Source organism: Polypterus senegalus, chromosome 4, assembly GCF_016835505.1.
Source record: "Polypterus senegalus isolate Bchr_013 chromosome 4, ASM1683550v1, whole genome shotgun sequence".
Taxonomy (NCBI): domain Eukaryota; kingdom Metazoa; phylum Chordata; class Cladistia; order Polypteriformes; family Polypteridae; genus Polypterus; species Polypterus senegalus.
Genome location: NC_053157.1, coordinates 52109144 through 52129701, shown reverse-complemented (window position 1 = coordinate 52129701; position 20558 = coordinate 52109144). Strand labels below are relative to the sequence as shown.

At 37.5% G+C, this 20558-nt stretch overlaps 1 protein-coding gene across 1 annotated transcript in view; it reads left to right on the top strand.

Annotated features, from left to right (window-relative positions):
* Window positions 1-20558, top strand: part of LOC120527337 (lipoxygenase homology domain-containing protein 1-like) — a 247802-nt gene that overhangs the window by 59891 nt on the left and 167353 nt on the right. The window contains exons 7-8 of the mRNA XM_039750623.1: window positions 14307-14421; window positions 18602-18682. Of these exons, the coding sequence (XP_039606557.1) occupies window positions 14307-14421; window positions 18602-18682 (196 nt within the window). The remainder of the gene's footprint in view (window positions 1-14306; window positions 14422-18601; window positions 18683-20558) is intronic.

Below are 20558 nucleotides of genomic sequence, written 5' to 3'. Positions count from 1 at the left end.
TATTGATTAGATCCGGCCAGGTTTTGAAAAAGTTCTGCACAGATCCTCTAAGTGAGAATTTGATTTTTACAATTTCAAATAATATAAAAAACATCAGTTACCCACTGACTTAAAAGAGAAGAGTTAGGATTCTTCCAGTTTAGCAAAATAAATCTGCGTGCCAATAGTGTAGTAAAGGCAACCACAGTTTGTTTGTCCTTCTCCGCTTTAAGCTGTGCTGTCTTTCTACCCATATGCAGAACATCTTATAAAACTTACAGCATGAAGGAAGTTTTCGTAAAAGGAAAGAAACAAGAGGAATACAAACAACTGGTCAACATGCCCCAAAGAAAAATAACATAATCCATTACATAAGCTTTTTAAATTAATTTAATTAAGAGTCACTGTGTGGGGATGGAAAATATTTCAGTAGCTCTGCGTGCAATTCCAGAAACTGACCTGAAATGGTGTCAGTCCATTGTAAAGTTAAATATATAACAGAATCATATTGTAAGATTTTAGATTTTATTGATTGTTTTATGCAAGGAAGGATTAATACTGGGTGAAATGCATACAATATGGTTGGGGAACTGATAGAATCCTGAAAGCTGCAGGTTTACATCTTAGGGGTGTAGGTGGGGAGGATCACACTACCATCCAATTAGACAGAAACTAAAATCAGTCACTATATTATTATTAAATCTGAAAATTATAATTTTGGAATCAAGTGGTGATTGTAAACCTCCATTACTGAACAACATGGGGCACAAAGCAGTAATGAGCACTGGACAGGGAGCTAGTCCATCACAGAGCACTACACAGACTCACACCTATGCCATCAATCAACCTAACACTGGAGAAAAACCTACATAGTCACAGGAAGAACGTACCAGGGCTATACAGACAGCCCACAGTGCAGTGTTTGAGCCCAGGAATCGTGAGTTGTGAGGTGACAGTGTTAACCGATGTGCGCATTTTTAATGCCCATTGATTTTGTGTTTTCAGAATTTGAAAGTAGACAGATGACCCTGTTTGCTGTATTATATGCCTTCTTGCGATCAAAATCATGTTTGTTTTCTAATTGCATGGAAATCATCTACCACTGCTCCATTTTTCACATTTGACAACTACTAGTTAACCATTTTATGGTGTTAGGAGGCAGCTTGTTTATGTCATCCATAATCAGAATAAAATGGCATAACTGCTAAATAGTTTTAGCATTATATATACTATAACCCTCAATATACCCTCTCCTGTATGTCATGTAGTGTACAGAAGGGTAAGAGAGGTGGAGCATCACTTGCTTACATCATTTCATCATATCTTTCCAAACTTTAGTGTCTTTATAGTGACACGGATGATTCTATTTTACCTTGTAACATGATTGCAAAGTCTGAGTTGATGTAAAACTATATTATGAACAGTAACCTAAAGAGGAGCACAGTACACGTATCATAACTTGTGCATGCATCATTTACTATTGAGTTAAAAAGCAGTGTAAATGCAAGTTGTTTAGACACGTTCTGCTATAACATTATTCTTAGGATTGAGAAAAAAGCAGGGAATGTGAATAGTCTATAATTCTAAGGAAAATGAAGTGCTAATTTGATTTGTTGAGTATTGGCTTTTATAACAAAGCTTTAAGAAAGTCAATGAAGGAGTCTACTAATGAAATAGAAGTTCTTATTATTACTTACATTTTTTGAATGGCTTAGTAAACATTTGTTGGATTATAATATAAGGTAAAACTGAAAGGCCTTGTCTTGAAGGTTAGTTTTGACAATTCCTTCTTCTTTTGGCTGCTCCCGTTGTGGGTCGCCACAACAGATCATCTTCTTTCATATCTTTCTGTCCTCTGCATCTTGTTCTGTTACACCCATCACCTGCATGTCCTCTGTCACCACATCCATAAACCTTCTCTTAGGCCTTCCTCTTTTCCTCTTCCATGGCAGCTCTATCCTTAGTATCCTTATACCCAGCATCTCTCCTCTGCACATGTCCAAACCAACACAATCTCACCTCTCTGACTTTGTCTCCAAACCGTCCAACCTGAGCTGACCCTCTAATGTCCTCATTTCTAATCCTGTCCATCCTCCTCACACCCAATGCAAATCTTAACATCTTTAACTCTGCTACCTCCAGCTCTGTCTCCTGCTTTCTGATCAGTGCCACTGTCACCAACCAATATAACATACAGTAGCTGGTCTCACTACTGTCCTGTAGACCTTTCCTTTCACTCTTGTTGATAGCTGTCTATCACAAATCACTCCTGACACTCTTCTCCACCCATTCCACCCTGCCTGCACTCTCTTTTTCAGCTCTCTTCCACAATCCCCATTACTCTGTACTGTTGATCCCAAGTAATTAAACTCATCCACCTTCACCAGCTCTACTCCTTGCATCCTCGCCATTCCACTGACTCCCTCTCATTCACACACATGTATTCTGTCTTGTTCCTACTGACCTTCATTCCTGTCCTCTCCAGCGCATACCTCCATCTCTCCAGGGTCTCCTCAACCTGCTCCCTCCTCTTGCTACAAATTCCTTAAAAGTAAATAAGCAACATTCATTAAAATGAATATGTTAAATGTGTTTGCTTTGCAAGCTGATTGCTCAGTCATCAGTCATATTTAAACTGTCAAGCTACTTCTTATAATGTTAGGAATTATTGTTAACATACAGTATGTATGTGTTTTATTTGAGGACATATAAAATGCATTGAACTAAGATGCTCTTTCAAATGAGGATGACAAGTATACACGGTGGTTGTAAAATATTTATTGTTTGGAGGGTCTATGTTACTCTGTAGTGATGATTCAGTTTTTCTATCCGATATTTAATACAGATATTTATATGTATTCAAGGAATATTTTAAATATGCTGTGGGCTGGCGCCCTGCCCGGGGTTTGTTTCTTGCCTTGCACCCTGTTTTGGCTGGGATTGGCTCCAGCCGACCCCCGTGACCCTGTGGTTAGGATATAGTGGGTTGGATAATGGATGGATGGATGAAACATTCTAATCATTTATTGATTCACAGCTATACTTGTAAGAACTTACTCAGAGCTAATCTTAAATGATATATCTATGAGTGTGATGCTGTTAGTATCATAACTGAATAATCCCAGTTTTACCGTGGTGGCTGCTAAGATACTTGAGGTCTTTCCCTAAAATTTCAAAAGATATATATGGTATAGATTGACTCCAGTGTTTTCTTACTAGATGTAACATATTGAAATGAATTTGTGTACAGGGATATGTTTTACTCTTTAGCAGTAATAGCAGACGTAGTTATTATTATTGTCAGGTGAACAGATTACACATGCCTGACCAAAATGAAACACACAGCTATTCTTGGGTGACTTCATTTTAACTTACAAAAAAAAAGAAAGAAATAAGCTTACCTGAATATGACTTGCACTTCAAGTTCATTTGTATAAATTGTATGTCTCTCGAGAGGTATGTCTCTGAGAAGTCCCAAACTCCATACATGCATTTACCTTAATACAAATAACAAGGAACGATACATGATGGAATATTGCACAACTGAATCACGATAACTAATATTATTAACATATATTTTTGCATTATTATTATGAACTAAATATTCAGATGATATGGGCAGCACGGTGGCGCAGTGGTAGTGCTGCTGCCTCACAGTTAGGAGACCCGGGTTTGCTTCCCGGGTCTTCCCTGCGTGAAGTTTGCATGTTCTCCCCGTGTCTGCGTGTGTTTCCTCCCACAGTCCAAAGACATACAGGTTTGGTGGATTGGGGATTCTAAATTGGCCCTGGTGTGTTTGTGTGTGTCCTGCGGTGGGTTGGCACCCTGCCTGGGATTGGTTCCTGCCTTGTGCCCTCTGTTGGCTGGGATTGGCTCCAGCAGACCCCCCATGACCCTGTGTTCGGATTCAGCGGGTTGAAAAATTAATGGATATTCAGATGGTATTATATTGTAGGTTCCTTGACAATTTCCATTTCTAATATTTATAATTTTCCTTGTTTGAAGATTTTTTTTATACAAATACATTTTGAAACCACACCTCGTTTTATATTAAAATAGAAATCAATGTACTGATATTTTCAAGTATGTGTTTTTTTCTGACTCAGCCCTATGAGATTGTAGATGCAGGTGTGGGCTAAACTCTGGATTTGCACCCAGGTTGGCTCATGCCTTGTGCTACATGCTATCCCATATTGGATTATAGGATTGAAAATTGTATGTTAGGCCAAAAGATTCAATGTCAGTCATTTAAACTATTAAACTGTTTTATGAAAGAAGTGGAAAATGCATTTTATCAAAGTGTATACAGTAAATCTCCACTTTACATTTTTATTCAGGAAGGTTTCTTTCAGCAGATAACACTCAATTTACTTCTGCAGTAACCTTTTACAATAATTTCTTTTCATTAATTATGGTGGGCATTGCTAAGCAGTATTTTTTATCAATTGTGGTTGTCAGTGGTTCAGTTTGTTGCTCTGTGAATTAATTTTTTTTCTGTTTTCCACCTTGTTTGACAATATAGTAATGCTGTCTTTCTTACAAAACATCTTTTCCATTCTCAAACTGTTTACCAAGATCAGGATGTAATTAAATCATTTAAATACATGTTTCTCTGATAGAGAACAAGCAGATTAATTGAGTTGCTCAGGGTCACACAGTCTGTTGGAGAAGGAACTGAACTAAGAACCTCGTGGTTAAAGGCCCAATGCCTTAGCCAACAGACCACTCCATGACTTACTGTATATACTGTATGGTATTTAGGTGAAAGTGTCCTATGCTAATTGCAAAGCACATGCACGAAAAATCTTCATTAGTAAAATGTATAATTTATCAATGTGATTATTTGGAAATTATCAAATGAACTTTTCACCAAACTCTAGAGAATCTGATGTCAGTTGTTCAAGAAGATCTTTTAAAAGTAAAAATCTGTGAATACCCACAAACATTTCATAAAGGACAGTATGTGATCACAAAGCAAATACGCGACAGTGTTTATGGGATGTTTTCCAACACAACTACAGTGTCATTCAGTGAAATCTTAGCCTGTTTCATAAAATGGGGAGTGTAGATACTGCAGAAGACTAAAATGAATTGCTCTCTGTGTACGGAGTTACATTTTGCCCTTTTATTAGTGTGTGTTGGAGTTTGTGCAACTGAAAGTCTGCCAAATGGAATATTTGTTTCATTCAAAGTTAATTTATAAATTATCATAAACAATAATGTATGAACAATAAACAATAGTGTGTGTAAAACATTGCCCTCAGTCAGAATCCAGTTTGCATCAAACTAGAAAAAGCAGAACTATAGCTCATTTGGCAGTAAATGCAATATACAAAAGCAAGAGGGAGACAAAGCCATTAAAGAAGACAGACATTTTGTTCAATAAGACAGAATTATCTGCAGCTAATATTAATAAACCAGCCTGAGATATGATGTGATGTGCTCTCTTAACCTCATGAAATTGATTCATACTTATCAAAGTAATATTGTTTGATTTTCAAGGGATAATGTATGCAAACAGAAAGCCAAAGAATAATGGAGACCCTCAAAACAGTAAATTCCAGTGGGGTCCTTTATTTTGTTCAATGATTCCAAATAAAGATTACCACTGTCACTCTTCTCACCTTTCAGCTAGACCACACAGAAAGGTCATGAGCAGCCTTTTAAATATATCTCAGTAGTAGTGCAATCATTCGACTTATGTAACCAAGGTCATTAATTCTACAGTATTAAATGTCTTAAGCTATCATAGGATAGAAAAAACAGTCTCTTCCCCTCAAAGGTCTGTGCAATGTTGTCTGTTAAACTTCTTCTTGCTCTCTCTTTTATTATATTACCAGGATAACCTAGTTAACATCGAAGTCCCACCCTGCCAAACCAACAAATGACAGCACATCCATCCAGAGACCTTCTGTGCCTAAGACGCAGAGTCTACCTGTACGACTACTTAGAAACAGACCTTTTAAACGTTAATTTCTCCTAGGGTTAGCAGAAGGTTGCTGGTTTGAATCCTGTAAATGTCAGAAGTGACTCAACTCTGTTGGGCCCTTGAGCAAGGCCCTTAGCCTGCAATTGCTTTATCCTGGGTATGACGTTAATCTTCATCCAGCCCTGCAAGCAGGTCCTCCAACTTACAGGGAAAACTTGGGGGTTGGTGGCCAAATTGGCACTCCAGCCACAGTAAAAAAAAAACTCACATTCTTCCAGTGTGGTGCTGAGGGGTCACTCTCTGCGCTCAAATCCCAAGCCAGGTGGTTTATTGTGTGGCGGATGCGTCAACTTGCTATCAGCACATATTCCCAACCTCTCTTAGGAGAACCCTGTAGTGTCGAAACCAGCTGCGAGGGATGTTCCGCCCTTTTTTTAACTCTATTTATTAAGAATTTCAAAAACAAATGACATCACTTTTCTATGATAGTCACCTTCCTTAGCGATGCAATTTTCCCAACTTTTTAATGCCCAATTACTACTCCTCTCACCTTCACCACTTTTTGACTGTCCCTCGTACAATTATTATTTTGCCTGTCTGGAGTACCATCCAAGTCTTCAGTTTCAAACCTGTTTTATTCAATTGCAGTGTCATGGAGGATCACAGCCTTTATGGGCTTCATCAGACATAGCATAAGAGCCAACCATTGGCACAGCTTCAGTTTGTTGGATGATATGTTCATAAATGCATCTTCACCTGTTTGATTCTAGATAGATAGATAGATAGATAGATAGATAGATAGATAGATAGATAGATAGATAGATAGATAGATAGATAGATAGATAGATAGATAGATAGATAGATAGATAGATAGATAGATAGATAGATAGATAGATAGATAGATAGATAGATAGATAGATAGATAGATAGATAGATAGATAGATACTTTATTAATCCCAAAGGGAAAGTCACATACTCCAGCAGAAGCATACTGATAAAAAACAATGTTAAATTAAAAATTGATAAAAATGCAGGTATGTCAGACAATAACTTTGTATAATGTAAACGTTTACCTCCCCGGATGGAATTGAAGAGTCGCATAGTGTTGGGGAGGAACGATTCTGGCAGCATTTAAAGTAAGGCATGAACCAACCCTGGAAATGGCCCCAGTCTATTCAAAGGCATACTTGCACACATCTATCTCGATCATACAGGGTCAATTTAATATCATCAGCTAACACGAACTTACGAGTTTTGGCATGTAGGAAGGATACCAGAGTAGATGAGCCTTTGCAGACATTTGGAGAATACGCAACCCCCTGTGTGTGATTTAAATTGTCTTGTAGCGTCTGTGAAGCAAGAGCACTAAATACTATGTCACCATTTTGTTATCTCTTCACATGGAGGGTCTTGGAAAGCTAGGTGAAGTTACCAAGTTGTATAGTTACACAGGAACCATGACAACATTTAAATCAAGTGTGGCAAGATATTAGGGCATTTCAGCTGTTACCCAATGAAACAAGCCTGACAGATTGAATTTTCATTTTAAAAATTCTAATGTTTTTTTGTTTGCTCTGACAATATACAGTAGATCCTGTATTGTTTTGCATTTTATACAGTGATTTCAAAAGTAAAATTGGCCCTCAATTTAAAAAAACTTTTGAAACGAAGGATTTATTGTTGTCTGTATTGTAGAAAAGGCTCAATGATTACCATACTGCCTTGTCGTAGCTCTCCATAAAGAGCATCATATATCTACAGGCTTCCTAAGACCTGACTGTGAACTCTGGACACCAGATATGTTTCACTAAATTGAATCTTCTGGGCTGCAGAATGTTGTGCTACTTAGAACACAAGGATAGTATGCACAAGGGTGATATGTTGACCTAGAAATGATCAGTTCAGAATGCTTGGAGAGTATTGAATCATAAGTGAAATTAGTAATTAAATTGGTACATGGTGTCTTCTTTTAATTCCAGAGTGTTATGCAATATATTTCTTGCTGTTAGACTTTAGTGTTGGCCATTGATTTACTCTTTTGACCAGCGTGTTTTTTTACACAGAGGGAAGATGTACCTACAGTATGTAGTGAGTTGTAAATGTCAAGTGATTGCTTTGGGCAAGGATATGCTGAACATAACTAAGTGCTATTTTAATGCAGGAAGGGATCTTTCCAAGTAGATATTGACAAGAATCCTCTGTTCTTGAGTGTTAGGCCATTAATTACCACTGTTTCAGTACAATGTGCCTTCCTGAGGCACTGCTGTTCCTGTGGTTTATAGAGTCTCTCTGTGATAATCCTGTCCAATTTTATGTTAGTTTTTGATAATCCGGGCTGATTAGCTAGATTTGTGAGATTTATGAGACAGGTTCTTTTGTAATAGGCAGCTATTGTACTATCTAAGGTCATTCATCAATTAATAAAACTGAATACAAAAAGACAACAAAAACCCATGGCCTAAATCAAAGGGAAGTTTTTTCCCCAACTAGAATCATTTTATTTTGTGACTGTGAGTGTTATGCCTTGTAGCCAAGCACTTTAAACATGGAAAAGTGAATCTTACACATAATGTGATTAGCCAAGATGGCCACCATCGATCACCACTCAAATAATTGCCACACCATGTGAAAACTGTGCTGAAATTGCTACAAATAGTTGGAAGATGACATCACAGCAATGCCACAGACACTGATATATAAGCAAAGATCCAGATCTATGTGACACAATCAATGTAGTAATGTGATAATGCTTAGTAGGTTGCCAGGCAATGAATCAGCATAGCAGTTCCATCCTGACAGTGACTTTTGATTTGTATCACTCCATGATGGAGAAGCAACTGTTTAGGAGAATGTCTGTCTCTGTTTCCTTATTTGAAGATATCAGGTATTAGCTCGACACACTGAAACTGATAGGAAGCTTTGGGGTGATCCTGCAAGAGCTTTTTGTGGTACTAAAGTTCCAACACCGATATATAGATTTACATGTTAAGAGTGTGTCAGCAAATTACATATTTCATCATTAGACTCAGTGTGGTAAAATAACCCTTGTTTTACAGCTCTACAATGTGCTACTCTTTCACGTTTGTTTCTCATTTACAGTCCCCTGAGGAAGTAATTTTCCTCTCTCTTGATTTCCTCTTTATAACACATTTCTGGTGCTGATAATCAAATATTAGAACAAGAGAAAAAATAACACATTTTTTAAATGTATTTAATTTATGTAAAGAACGAAAATATAGGGTGTTCAAGCCCTTTGCAAAACTGGAACTTCAAATTACACATTGAGAACACTGCAGGGCCAATGGGTCCAGTCTCTTCAGCCAGAAACAGGCCAGAACACTTTCACATACTGCAAAAACTATTTCTCTAAATAAGATATTACATTGAGAACGTGATGGAAATTTGAAAAAAAAATGCTAAAGAAGACTTAGGTTAATAATAAGTTATCATTAATTATTAATTAATTATTTTGTTTAACATCTGGTGGGGCTGTAGCCCACTGGGTCTTAATAAAGTAATGCTACTACTGATTACCTCTTTTTATTCAGACAAATAAGGACAAACAATGCTAACCACTTAGCAAATAAGAGCAAAGGAAACCAATTACTGCATGTTTTATACTTTACTTAGAATTTAAAATAAACAATAATATTTCAACTTTAGTCTGTGTTAAAGTATTATTGATTTGAATTAAGTTTGAAATATATGAATATACTGGGTGTTGTATTCAATCAAGTATGTGTAAAATAAGTTGATTTCAAAGTAATTGTACACAAAAATCAAGCGTAATTTTAAAAAATAAGTCATGAAATAAATACTGTACACTAGGTGGAGACCATAAAAATGTGGTAAGCTAATACTCAAAACCGGTCTGTGGGGCCTCTATGAACTCGAAAACAATTGACAGTTGGAGACAGGGGATGAGTGAATACCACAGCATGGCAGATCTTCTTCAGTCTTTAAATGACACTACATCCTGTCAGTTCTTTTCCCCTCCGACTGTTTTAATAATCATGTCTAAGAGTCTTTAATTAATTTTAAGTATTTGTTCATGGGTTGGAGCATCATACCTTCAATTCACTTATGCTTATTTCATCCTTTTCTGTGCTATCAAATTATACTTCACCCAGAATTTAGTGGCATTTGAATGAAATAATCTTGACAGTCTAATGATTACAGTATGATATATTGGCCCAGACAGACAAGGTTAGTTAATCGGAAATTAAAAAAGCAAAACAAAAATAAAACCGAACGGAGTGTTTTCAATGCAAACACCATTGATTTTAGTGTAATTTTCATGAGACAGTGTTCATGGACTCCCAACACACATTATACATTATAATGTGGCAGAGGTGTTTTTATCTAAGATATTTTTCTGCTTTGTCACGATGAATGGTAGTATCCATTACACAATACATGGTGAAACACCATTATCTATTGTATTACCTTTCAAAAAATGAGAAATGCAAACTAATATACATTTCATATTGCTACATGCAGACATGTATCAACTACTTCATTTAGGAAGCAATTCCATCTGACTTCTGAAAAAGCCACGTCTTACAAAAAGATAACAGAAAACAACGTACATTCTGTAATATAATTTGTAGCATACAGTACATGTAAAGTACACTTGAGTGTTATTTTAAATGTCAGATTTACTTTATTTATGCATTTGTATTAACTGTTGGAGCTGATATGACAATACCCCATTAAATTATAGTTAAAATAGCAATAATGTTATTACCTTTTTCATTTGCATTCTTCTACATAATGGCTTCTATGCAGGATATGATATCTGTCTTTACAAGTGTAGGTGGCCATTGAGCATTTAACAAAAAAATTGGCACCTACTATAACAACAACAACAACATTTATTTATATAGCACATTTTCATACAAAAAAATGTAGCTCAAAGTGCTTTACAAAATGAAGACTAGATAAAGCTAAAGGTGCCTAGTTTTAGTTCTCAGATAAGTTCACTTTTATGTCTTGACACTGGTGAGGTGAGGTCTCTCCCAAAAATCCATCTCATTTCATCTCATTTACTGAATCTGCTTTTCCTGGTGTTGTCATGATGGCAGCAGGCCAAGTGGATCACCTCACACTTCTCTTTCTCCAGCAACAGATTCCAGCTCTTCTTGGGGAATTCCTAGGTGATACCAAGCCTGCAGAGAGATGTAATCCCTCAAGGGTGTCCTGGTTCAGCTGCAAGGTCTCCTCCCAGTAGGACAACCCCAGAACAGCTCTGTAGGGAACCATCTGGAGGGTATCCTCATGACATGCCCAAACCATCTCAACTAGCTTCTTTCGATCTAGGGGAGCAGCTAGTCTGCTCTGAGGATCTTCCAAATCTCTGAGCTTCTCACCTGTCAGATCAGACATCCTGCAAGGAAATCTCATTACTACTGCTGATAGTCTCAATCTCATTCTTTCGAACATTAACTACATGCCATAATCATAGGTGAGGGCAGGGATGTAAGTTGACCAGTAAACTGAGAGTTTTGTCTGTTGACTTTGCTCCTGCTTCACCACCACAGACTTATACAGCACCAACAGAAAAGGTGTCACAACTTCAATCCAATCATTTTCCCTTTTTCTAATACTCATGAACAAGATCCCAATATACATGAACTCCTCCACTAACGACAATTGTTCTCCCTTCACCTGGAGAGAGCAATTCACCCCTTTTCAAAAGGAAGCCATGACCTCAGTCTTGGAGTTGCTGATCCTCATGCCACTTACTTGGCAGTGAATCACTTGAGTGCATGATAAAGGTAACAGTCAGAAGACCCAAAGAAGACAACATCATCTACACAAAGCAACAATGCTACGCCTAGCTTCCCCAATTGGACACCCTTAAATCCTCTGCTGCACCATCGATATCCTGTCCATGGAGACCGCAAACAGGAGTGGCACCAAGACAGAGCCTTGATGGAACAGTGAACAAAGTCGACTTAGCAAGTGTTTGGGCTCAGCTCTCACTACATTCATATAGGGAATGAACAGCATGCAAGAACGGCCCTGTTACCCCATATTTCTGCAGCACCTCCCACAATACATGCCGAGGGACACTGTCATATCCTTTTTCCAAACCTATAAAACACATTTAGACTGGGTTATCATATTCCTATGGACTTCAAGCAACTGCACCAACGATAAGAACTAGTCTGTTGTTCAGCAGTCAGGGAGTAATCCACATTGCCCCTCCTGTATCTTTGGCATACCCTTCTTAAATATGGGGACCACCAAACCAGCTATTCCAAGAATGCTTTACTCATTTTAGGCATTTGGAGTTTTGCTGGAATTGTCCATTGAACATTTAAAGAACTGTCCGGTTATATGTGATTAACAAATAGTTTCTTGCTTATATCTTGGAGGCAGTCTTGCATCCAACACCTTGTTTAGCTCTCAGCAAGGGGACTTATGTATTTATGTAATGTGACCTTTGTTGCTCTGTTTGAAAAGAACTTGTTTGAGCATTCCACAAAGCTATGACTTGGGCTTTGGGTGTAGCCTCATCTTGTGTCTTTTTTGTCATGTCCTGCAGTGCTTTATTCTGCGGTGGTTTATTTGAATTCTGGCTTCTGGCATCCTTAAACTGTCTCTGAAATTGGATCTCCTCTCTTTCTCAGTGCTGGTAAAAATAATAAGATCAAAAGTGTTGCAATAAGTCCTAGGAGAAAGTATGGCAGAGAGGGAACTTGAATGAATGATACTTTCTAATGAAATAACAGTGTTAACTGACTTTCAGAAGTATGGGCAGTTATTGGGCATACAGCTCAGAAAGCTGTCCATGTTCTGTTTCCCTTCAAATGAACATTACAGATGTGTATTTCTGGTCAGTACCATTTAATAAAGAAGTACATATTAGGGGAAACGGAGCAAGCATCCAATAGAGCATCTTCATGAGAGATTGTGGGAATGACAGTTCACAGGAAGTAACGAACGCTGAGTAAAAGTTTCAGTAAAGCCTGGCTGTACTGACTGCATGAAGAGACAGCAGCTTTGAGAGGTCAAGGATATTTTTTATTAAAAGTGTTAATCAAAAACCCTGATCATGATACTGGTAGGTTTTACTACATTTTACTGAAGGTTTAACAATCCGTCCTATATAAAAGAATTTCTAAAATTGATGTAAAATCATTTTTAAAATTGCAAAGTAACATCTTGCCAGAAGTGGCCTGAGTTGCCTTGAAAGCTTGCATATTGTAATCTTTCTAGTTAGCCAATAAAAGGTGTCATTTTGCTTAACTTCTCAATACATCTATAATGGCAAACGTGGTACAATACCCTAGTACCAGTGGCGTAGCGTAGTGGGGGCAGCAGGGGCGGTCCGCCCCGGGCGGCACTTTTAGGGGGTGTCAAAGAATTACTGTATATTTTAGTCTTTTAAATTGAAATACCTAAATAAGGGGGAGGCGAAATTTTCCTCCGCCCCGGGCGGCCGACATCCACGCTACACCACTGCCTAGAACTAAGTAACATTTAACATCGTATTTATTTTTTAATTTTGTACATGTACATACTTTTGACTAGTTTACACCTTCACAGTGCATACATGATTTTTTGTTTTGCCCCACTGTGGTCTTGGTGCAGATACTTTTAGAGTGTTTTTCATGGTCTCTCCTAGAGTTTCTGGTTATGTCAGTTCTTTTTTGCAAGGGTTCATTTAATTTTCTTCCTAGCTTTACAGTATCTTCTATATGAATTTGGACAGACCAGAAATGTAAAAAAAGTGTTAAAACAAAGCCAAAAAAGGTAAAAGAAGAAAACACCTTATATCACTAATAACTCAAACATAATGGAATTGTTATGCAAATGTACCAGAACAAGGCACATGAGCAAAGTCCAAACCCTTAGCCAGGGGCATGAAATGATTGTGATAGCACATTACTGATGTAAATAGCTTGCTATTGGATAATGTCAGGATTTCTGACACTTGGCATCTGCAGATGTAAGGGGCTCCTCGCATGATAGCTGCATTGCAATTTTAAGAGGCTAGGTTAATTCAGTAAAGTTATAAGATTAGTATTAAACAAATGGACAGCACTGTGGAATTGTGAGTAGTGATACTCCTCACACGTATAGCACTCCAGATTCAAAGTCCATACTTAATGCTGTGTTTGTTCAGTTCGCAAGCTCATTTTATGCTTGGGTATTTCTCCTGGTATTCTGGGTATTCCACTTCTCCTCCTACTGTACATCCTAAAGACATGTTTACTAGGTTGATTGGAATTTCTAAGTTGGCCCCATGTTGATGTGTGCCTCAGTGGGCCCAGTGATGTACTGATGCTCCACTCAGTAGGGCCTGCCTTGTGCCCCTCACAGCCCTACATTGAATTATGCCGATTTGAGATTGTATGCATATCTTCTCAATCTTTTCCTTCTTTTCTAGTTTATGAGGTGGTCACTGTAACAGGAGATGTCCGTGGAGCAGGAACAGATGCCAATGTTTTTGTTACTCTCTTTGGGGAATTTGGAATCACCCCTAAAGTGCACCTTGCCAGCAAGTAAGTCTAATTTAAAGAGTTTCCTTTACAGCCTCCTTATACTTCTGCATAAGGCCCTCTCTGGGACTACAATAAAAAAGGCGGTGGGTTCAGAAAGTAAAGTCATTGATCTGTTCAGAAAATTTGGAGGATTCAGATGGACCAAACAAACCACCGGCCTGAGTAAAACAAACGCAGTTCATAAGGGTGGCTTTGCTTTCCTTCAGAGTGTTAAAAATGAAGCCTATATATCCATTCATGCTAAAGGAGAACTTCATTAGTCTGAGTCGCTCTTCTGGATGTTGGTGAAGTGAGAGTGATGTCACTTTTAGACTTGTGCACTTTGTGAAGGGCTCGCTCACCTGAGTTCTGTTACAGAGACATAACTCTGATGGATGATAATAAATACATTGGATGCTGTGAACTTTTGGTTGCAAGAAAATATATTGTGTAAAATAAATACCAAATATTAACCTCCTAGGTTACGCCACTATGTAAGATGATGATGAAGATGGTGAAACTAATGGAAGCAAGTACTTCTAAAAATGTAAAAAAGAAAGTGCATTTTTTTAACTACCATAATTTAGTAAATCTGTCAATTTTTACAGTTACATGCATTCATAGCAAAAGAATATTGCTGTAATACTAAGCTAGGCAAGGACCTTGACAGTCTATTATTCACATTTGCTTGTAAATTATATTTTGTGGCTGAATGCAATTACAGTACATTACTGTGTAGCTGCTTACCATAACAAATCCTGTAGAAGATATGAAAAGTATGATATTACAGACACTTTAATAGCTTATATGAATCAAGTGGTTATAATATTGTTGAAGTAACTCAGATTCTTCATGTTTAACACACTTATTGTTACCATCTATAAATGTATTAATGTCTGTGTGTTCCATACTTCACTGGCAGCGTAAAACTTCCACAAAGTGTGTAAGGTTGATTTTTTTTTAGTGTTAGTTAAACTGGTTAAAAATGTGTTTTTGGTTTTTGTTAAATATTCTCAATATACTCTAAAGTGTGAAGATTTTCAATAGAAATGTTGTTTTTTAAATATTCCTTAACAGTTAATAGTTTGTTAAAACACTTATAGCTTTGTTAAATACTGTATTCCTTAACATCCAAAGTTTCTTTTGACAACAAATAGATACAGAGGATATGTTTGGTAACCATGTACTTTTGCATTTTCTCCAATTCTACAGCACAGAAAAGAGGTATTCTTTGATGTTACTCTACATGTCAAATAAATCAGCCCAAATACATCAGATGTGATATTAACTCATATTTTGTGTTGCTCTGTTGGAATGACGATTTTAAGTTACATGACATTCTAGAACCTTTTACCATGCATACAAAGACAGTTAAAGGTAATTTGCTGCATGTAGAAAGCACCTCCATAAGAAGAGTTGGAAGGGTTTGCATCTTTGCCAGTTGTTGGTAATGGTAATAGCATCCCACTCCGTCCTTTTTTAATTTAAACGTACTATCAAATCAAATAGTTGACTTGACAGTTCTTTGTATTATCATCCCAAAGACATGCGTCTTTGGCTTAATTTGTCTGTGTGTTTGTGTGAGGGGGCTGTGCGGTGAACTTGGTGTCCTGTCCAGGGTTCATTTTAATCTTACTCCTGATTCTGCTGGGATAGGCTCCAGCACTCCATGACTCTGTGCATTTGACATTATTACGTTACATTTAAAAGCAAATGACCTGCAGGAATGACATATTTCGTACGTGATATTTTATAAAATCCCATACTCTATTATTTATTCAGTATCCTGAAACAATATTTTAATATTTTTGATGAGATTTATAATTGGCACAGAAAATTTTTCTTAATACTTTTTCCTGTACTAACATTTTTATAGAAAAGAAAAATCATGTTTATGTATTGCCAAAAGAAAAGCAAAAGCAATTTGGTAAATACAATTTAAAATAGCTCAAAACAGGCTAGAGAAATAGATGTTCTCCTTTGTTTATCATGGTAAAAGGATAGAATGGCATGTATAACGTTTAAATAAATGACTTCATCTGTACTGCTTGTGAACAATGGAAGTGCATGATCTTTTAAGCCTGATTTACTTCTCTGTAATTCAGACTAGAGTACTCTGCAGATCTGAAAAGTAAGAATTTGTTAAAAATGTATGACAGGCTTTATAGAAACCAAACAGTATCATGCATACATGGCATTTTATACTGTTTTGCCGTGGTTTTTACAAGGTATGCTAGGTAGTTTTCACACCAGGGCAAAAAGATAAAATGGCATGTGTCTTCTCAGATTTATGGTATGCAGTTGAAAAGAGGTTGTTTAAAAATACATGAATTTTTATACCGATTTATCATGCCCTTGTAACACTGAATTTAGAGCATGCAAGAAAAATAATATTCCGTCCAGATGGATGGGGCTTGCATGAGTTCTAATCTGATCAGATCAATCAGAATGTTAATGCTTCACTCCTGGAATGAGTACTTAACCGTAGCGTCTCAATCCACCTGTGCTGGAGTCCAGATTAACTCTTGGCTTCGTCTGGATCTCTGCTTGAAAAATAAATCTAAAGGCCTAAACTGTGCTTGCAGAATTAGGCCTTTGAACCAAACATAGCAAAATGAAACAAAAAAAAAAAAACCACCCTAAAATAAAAATTAAGTGCATGATAAACAGGATAAAATTACATGTATTTTCATGTGGCGTTCCACTGATTGTTCTCGTTATTGGATTTGTTTTCTGAGCACAGATTTTAAATGGTAAATAACTAGGGGTCAAACTTATAGCATGTTGCTTCCCACAGACAAACCTCACTAATATAAATTTGTTAAAAACTTTGTAGCTCTTAACTGTTGGAAACTCATATGTTTGGATTTCATTTGGAAGTCTAGACCCACCACTTACAATGTTAGGAATTTGCAGATGCCAGTTAAGATAAATAAAAGACTTGGTTAAATTTTACATGTGGGTGTGATATTGATAAACTGAGGAAGTCCTTGGTGGCTTTCGAATTGTTACTTTATCACATCTTGTGTATTAGTGACAGATACATCTCTAGACAGATAGCAGAATGGTCCTGCTGCCTCAAAGATTCACATATACTTGTAAATGAGTTTTAGTTTTGGAAGCATCCTGTAAAATCATCTTACATGTATAGGTAAGACACAGCAGGATCTACAATATCAGAGAAAACATAAGAACGCGAGAAATGAGAAGCCATTTCTTAGTACGTCAAGCTTTTTTATATATTTAATAGCTAAGGAGCTGTAACATCTTGCCCAGTTCAGTTTAAATGCCATCAGCTTGTTCCAGTTGTCCTGGACAGCTTTGTAGCCCACTGGTTAGCATTGCTGCCCCACAGCTCTAGAAGGCCTTGCAATCAACTGGAACCCCCATCTGGAGATGGTTCTTGCTTTGTGTTGGATGGTGCAGAAATAGCCAAAGGTCTCCTGTGTCCCTAATTTAGAATAAGCTTACATTTTCACTTAGATTAAGTGTTATATCCCTTCACTCGCATATATGGGTAAAGCGGTCAGATGACAACATGTTTAGTGTATTTATTAAAAGGGTTTCATCTCATACAGAGAACATTACTGTGCAAGTTTACATAACCTGCAGTATGACACACCTCAGGTAAGTAGCATTCATTGTGTTTGCAGATGGTGATTTACGAGAAAGCAACATTTTGGAATTGAAATGGAATTTGTCACAAACACTGCCAGTGTTTTGACTTAAATTGCATTATTTCCAAAGTTTGCATGCAGAAATTTGAGATTTTGTGTTTAATATAGTATATGTGTATTCTGTTTTCCTCTTAACAGTATGCTTCAATGTGACTTTAGGTGTGCTTCCCTTTGCTGCTTTTGCTTTAAGAAAGAATTTATTGTAAAACTCCTTTGAGTTTCAAGGTGTCACCCTATCACCTAAAGTAATTGGGTCAGTAACAATAGGAAGCTCATCTCCTGTTGTTGCTCCAGTGTATCTAGTTCCCACCTGACACGGAGAATCCTTTGAAAAGATAAGCTCAATAGTAGATACTGTTGCCATGAGCTTATGAATTGCTATCAGTGAGAATAGTGCAGCTTTGAACTACAGTAACTTTATCAGCTCTCTGCTGTTTTTATTTGCATGCACTTGAACTTTATTTTTTCCACTTTCAGTTTTCTTCTGGTATTCTAATATGTGCTTTTTTTGCCATGCATTTCAGGAGCAGAACTGCTTTTGAAAAGAATAAAACGGATGTGTTCAGAATCAAAACCAACAATGTTGGACCAATTAAGAAGATAAGGTATATAATTTATCTAATAGAAGTTTTATTTTGTGTAATATGCTTATACTACCCAGCGCAGTATCACAATGGTATACGAGGCTATCTTACAGTACAGAGTCCTGGATTCAGTTCCTAGTCTGGGCACTGTCTATATGGAGGTTCATTGGCTACTCTCAATCTGCCCAATATAGGGTGCGAGAATGAATGTGCTCAATGACAGACTGGCAGCCAGTCCAGGTTGACTTGTCAGGCTGCATGTGACTGTGTATCAGAATGAGTGGTCTCAGGAAATAAATCAATAGGTTATTGTTACAGTATGTGCACCTTTCTTCTTATGAAATGTAACATTCTAAGATATATCCTCGGATGCACTAACTTGGATGTATCACTAGTGATAGTTTCTGGATTCATTAGATATTTTGGGTCTTTTCAAACTATCATACATCCTCCTCCAGTCAATCAAGGCTGATTATTCTACTGTGTTCAGGAAACATGCTACACCAGACTCTTCTCTTCCCTTCAGCCAAAGCCATCTGAAGGCTCTTTTTGCAGCCTCGATGCTATTCATAATGGTTCTTGGCCTACTTGTCGCAATGATGCCATGGGTTCCATAGGCCCTACACAGGCATTGTCCTACAAAATCCCTCTACTGATTTCCACCCCAAACAGCAGCCCTCAATCAGCTCTTGGTATTTTGCCTTCTTTCTTTCTTGGGCCTTCTCCTCTGTCCTCTCCTTCCATGGAAATGTAAGCTAAACAGGGGTTGATCTGTTTTATGGCCTCAGAAATGAGGGTGATATTTGGTTGCAGTGTTGTCTAGATGATGTGAGATGCTATCTTCAGTTGTCTCTCCAAGTCAGCTGCCATCACTCAGTCTTGTGCTGTATGCAACATACCTGTAACACAATGCCTCACTGTCTGTCTTGTCTGCTCTCCCTCCTTGACAAAAACAACTACTTTGCTGGACCAGCAGGCATTTCTACCCATACTGATTTCTCCTGCAATTGATTTGAGCACTTGATCCTGGTGCCAACGGTCATACCCTTCACTTAATGCCTCGAGGAAACAGCTTAGGATGTGTTCCAAAGTAATTTTACTAGGAAGTAAAAGACAGGCAGGTGCATCCACTTTTCCCCATAAAAACAGGTTTGAAGGACATCATAGACTGCCTGGATCAAAAACTTGATCCTGTGGGGATCACCACTCCAGATATCTGCTCCATTGCCTGCTCCAGTATCATACAAGTTTCTTGTTGTTTCGTGGCCAATGTTGTACTACTCCTTTCTTCCTCAATAACTGCTTGAAGTTTGTCCAGCATTAGATTTCTCCACTTCTTCATATGAGTGAATTGTAACGTGCTGATGTCCTGCTCCCGAGCCCAGCTTTGCCTTGGACCTCACAGCGGTCTCTACTTTAGGGTGACATGACCCAGTGTACTGCAGGTGCTCTCCATCTTACGCCACCATAAAATCCTCCTTCACAGAGCTAAACGATACAGTGCAATACTGCTCAAGCTGCACAGCAGCCCTAACTACCTTTACAGGTGGCTGCTGACTGTCTCCTTAAAAACTTCCACTACTGAGATAGGAACCTCATAAATCAGTAGTGATCAAAAAATCCGTAGTAGATCCGTGGTAGTATTCCGTGCTGGTAGTTACAGGGTTGCATAGACCTGTTGTTATACTATTCTGGCAAGGTTTTGACTTGTACTTTGAGTATTTTTGCCCTGAAACTTGCTATTCAAATAGTTGGAAATATGTACAACTGAAGTGAAAGTTTTCCATTTTTTAAAATCTATTGTGCATTAACTTCACTTGTCTGCTGAACCAAAGTGCTGGTTTATATTTAAACACTAATATAATGCAGAATAACAGGAAACTTTTAGTTTTTCTAG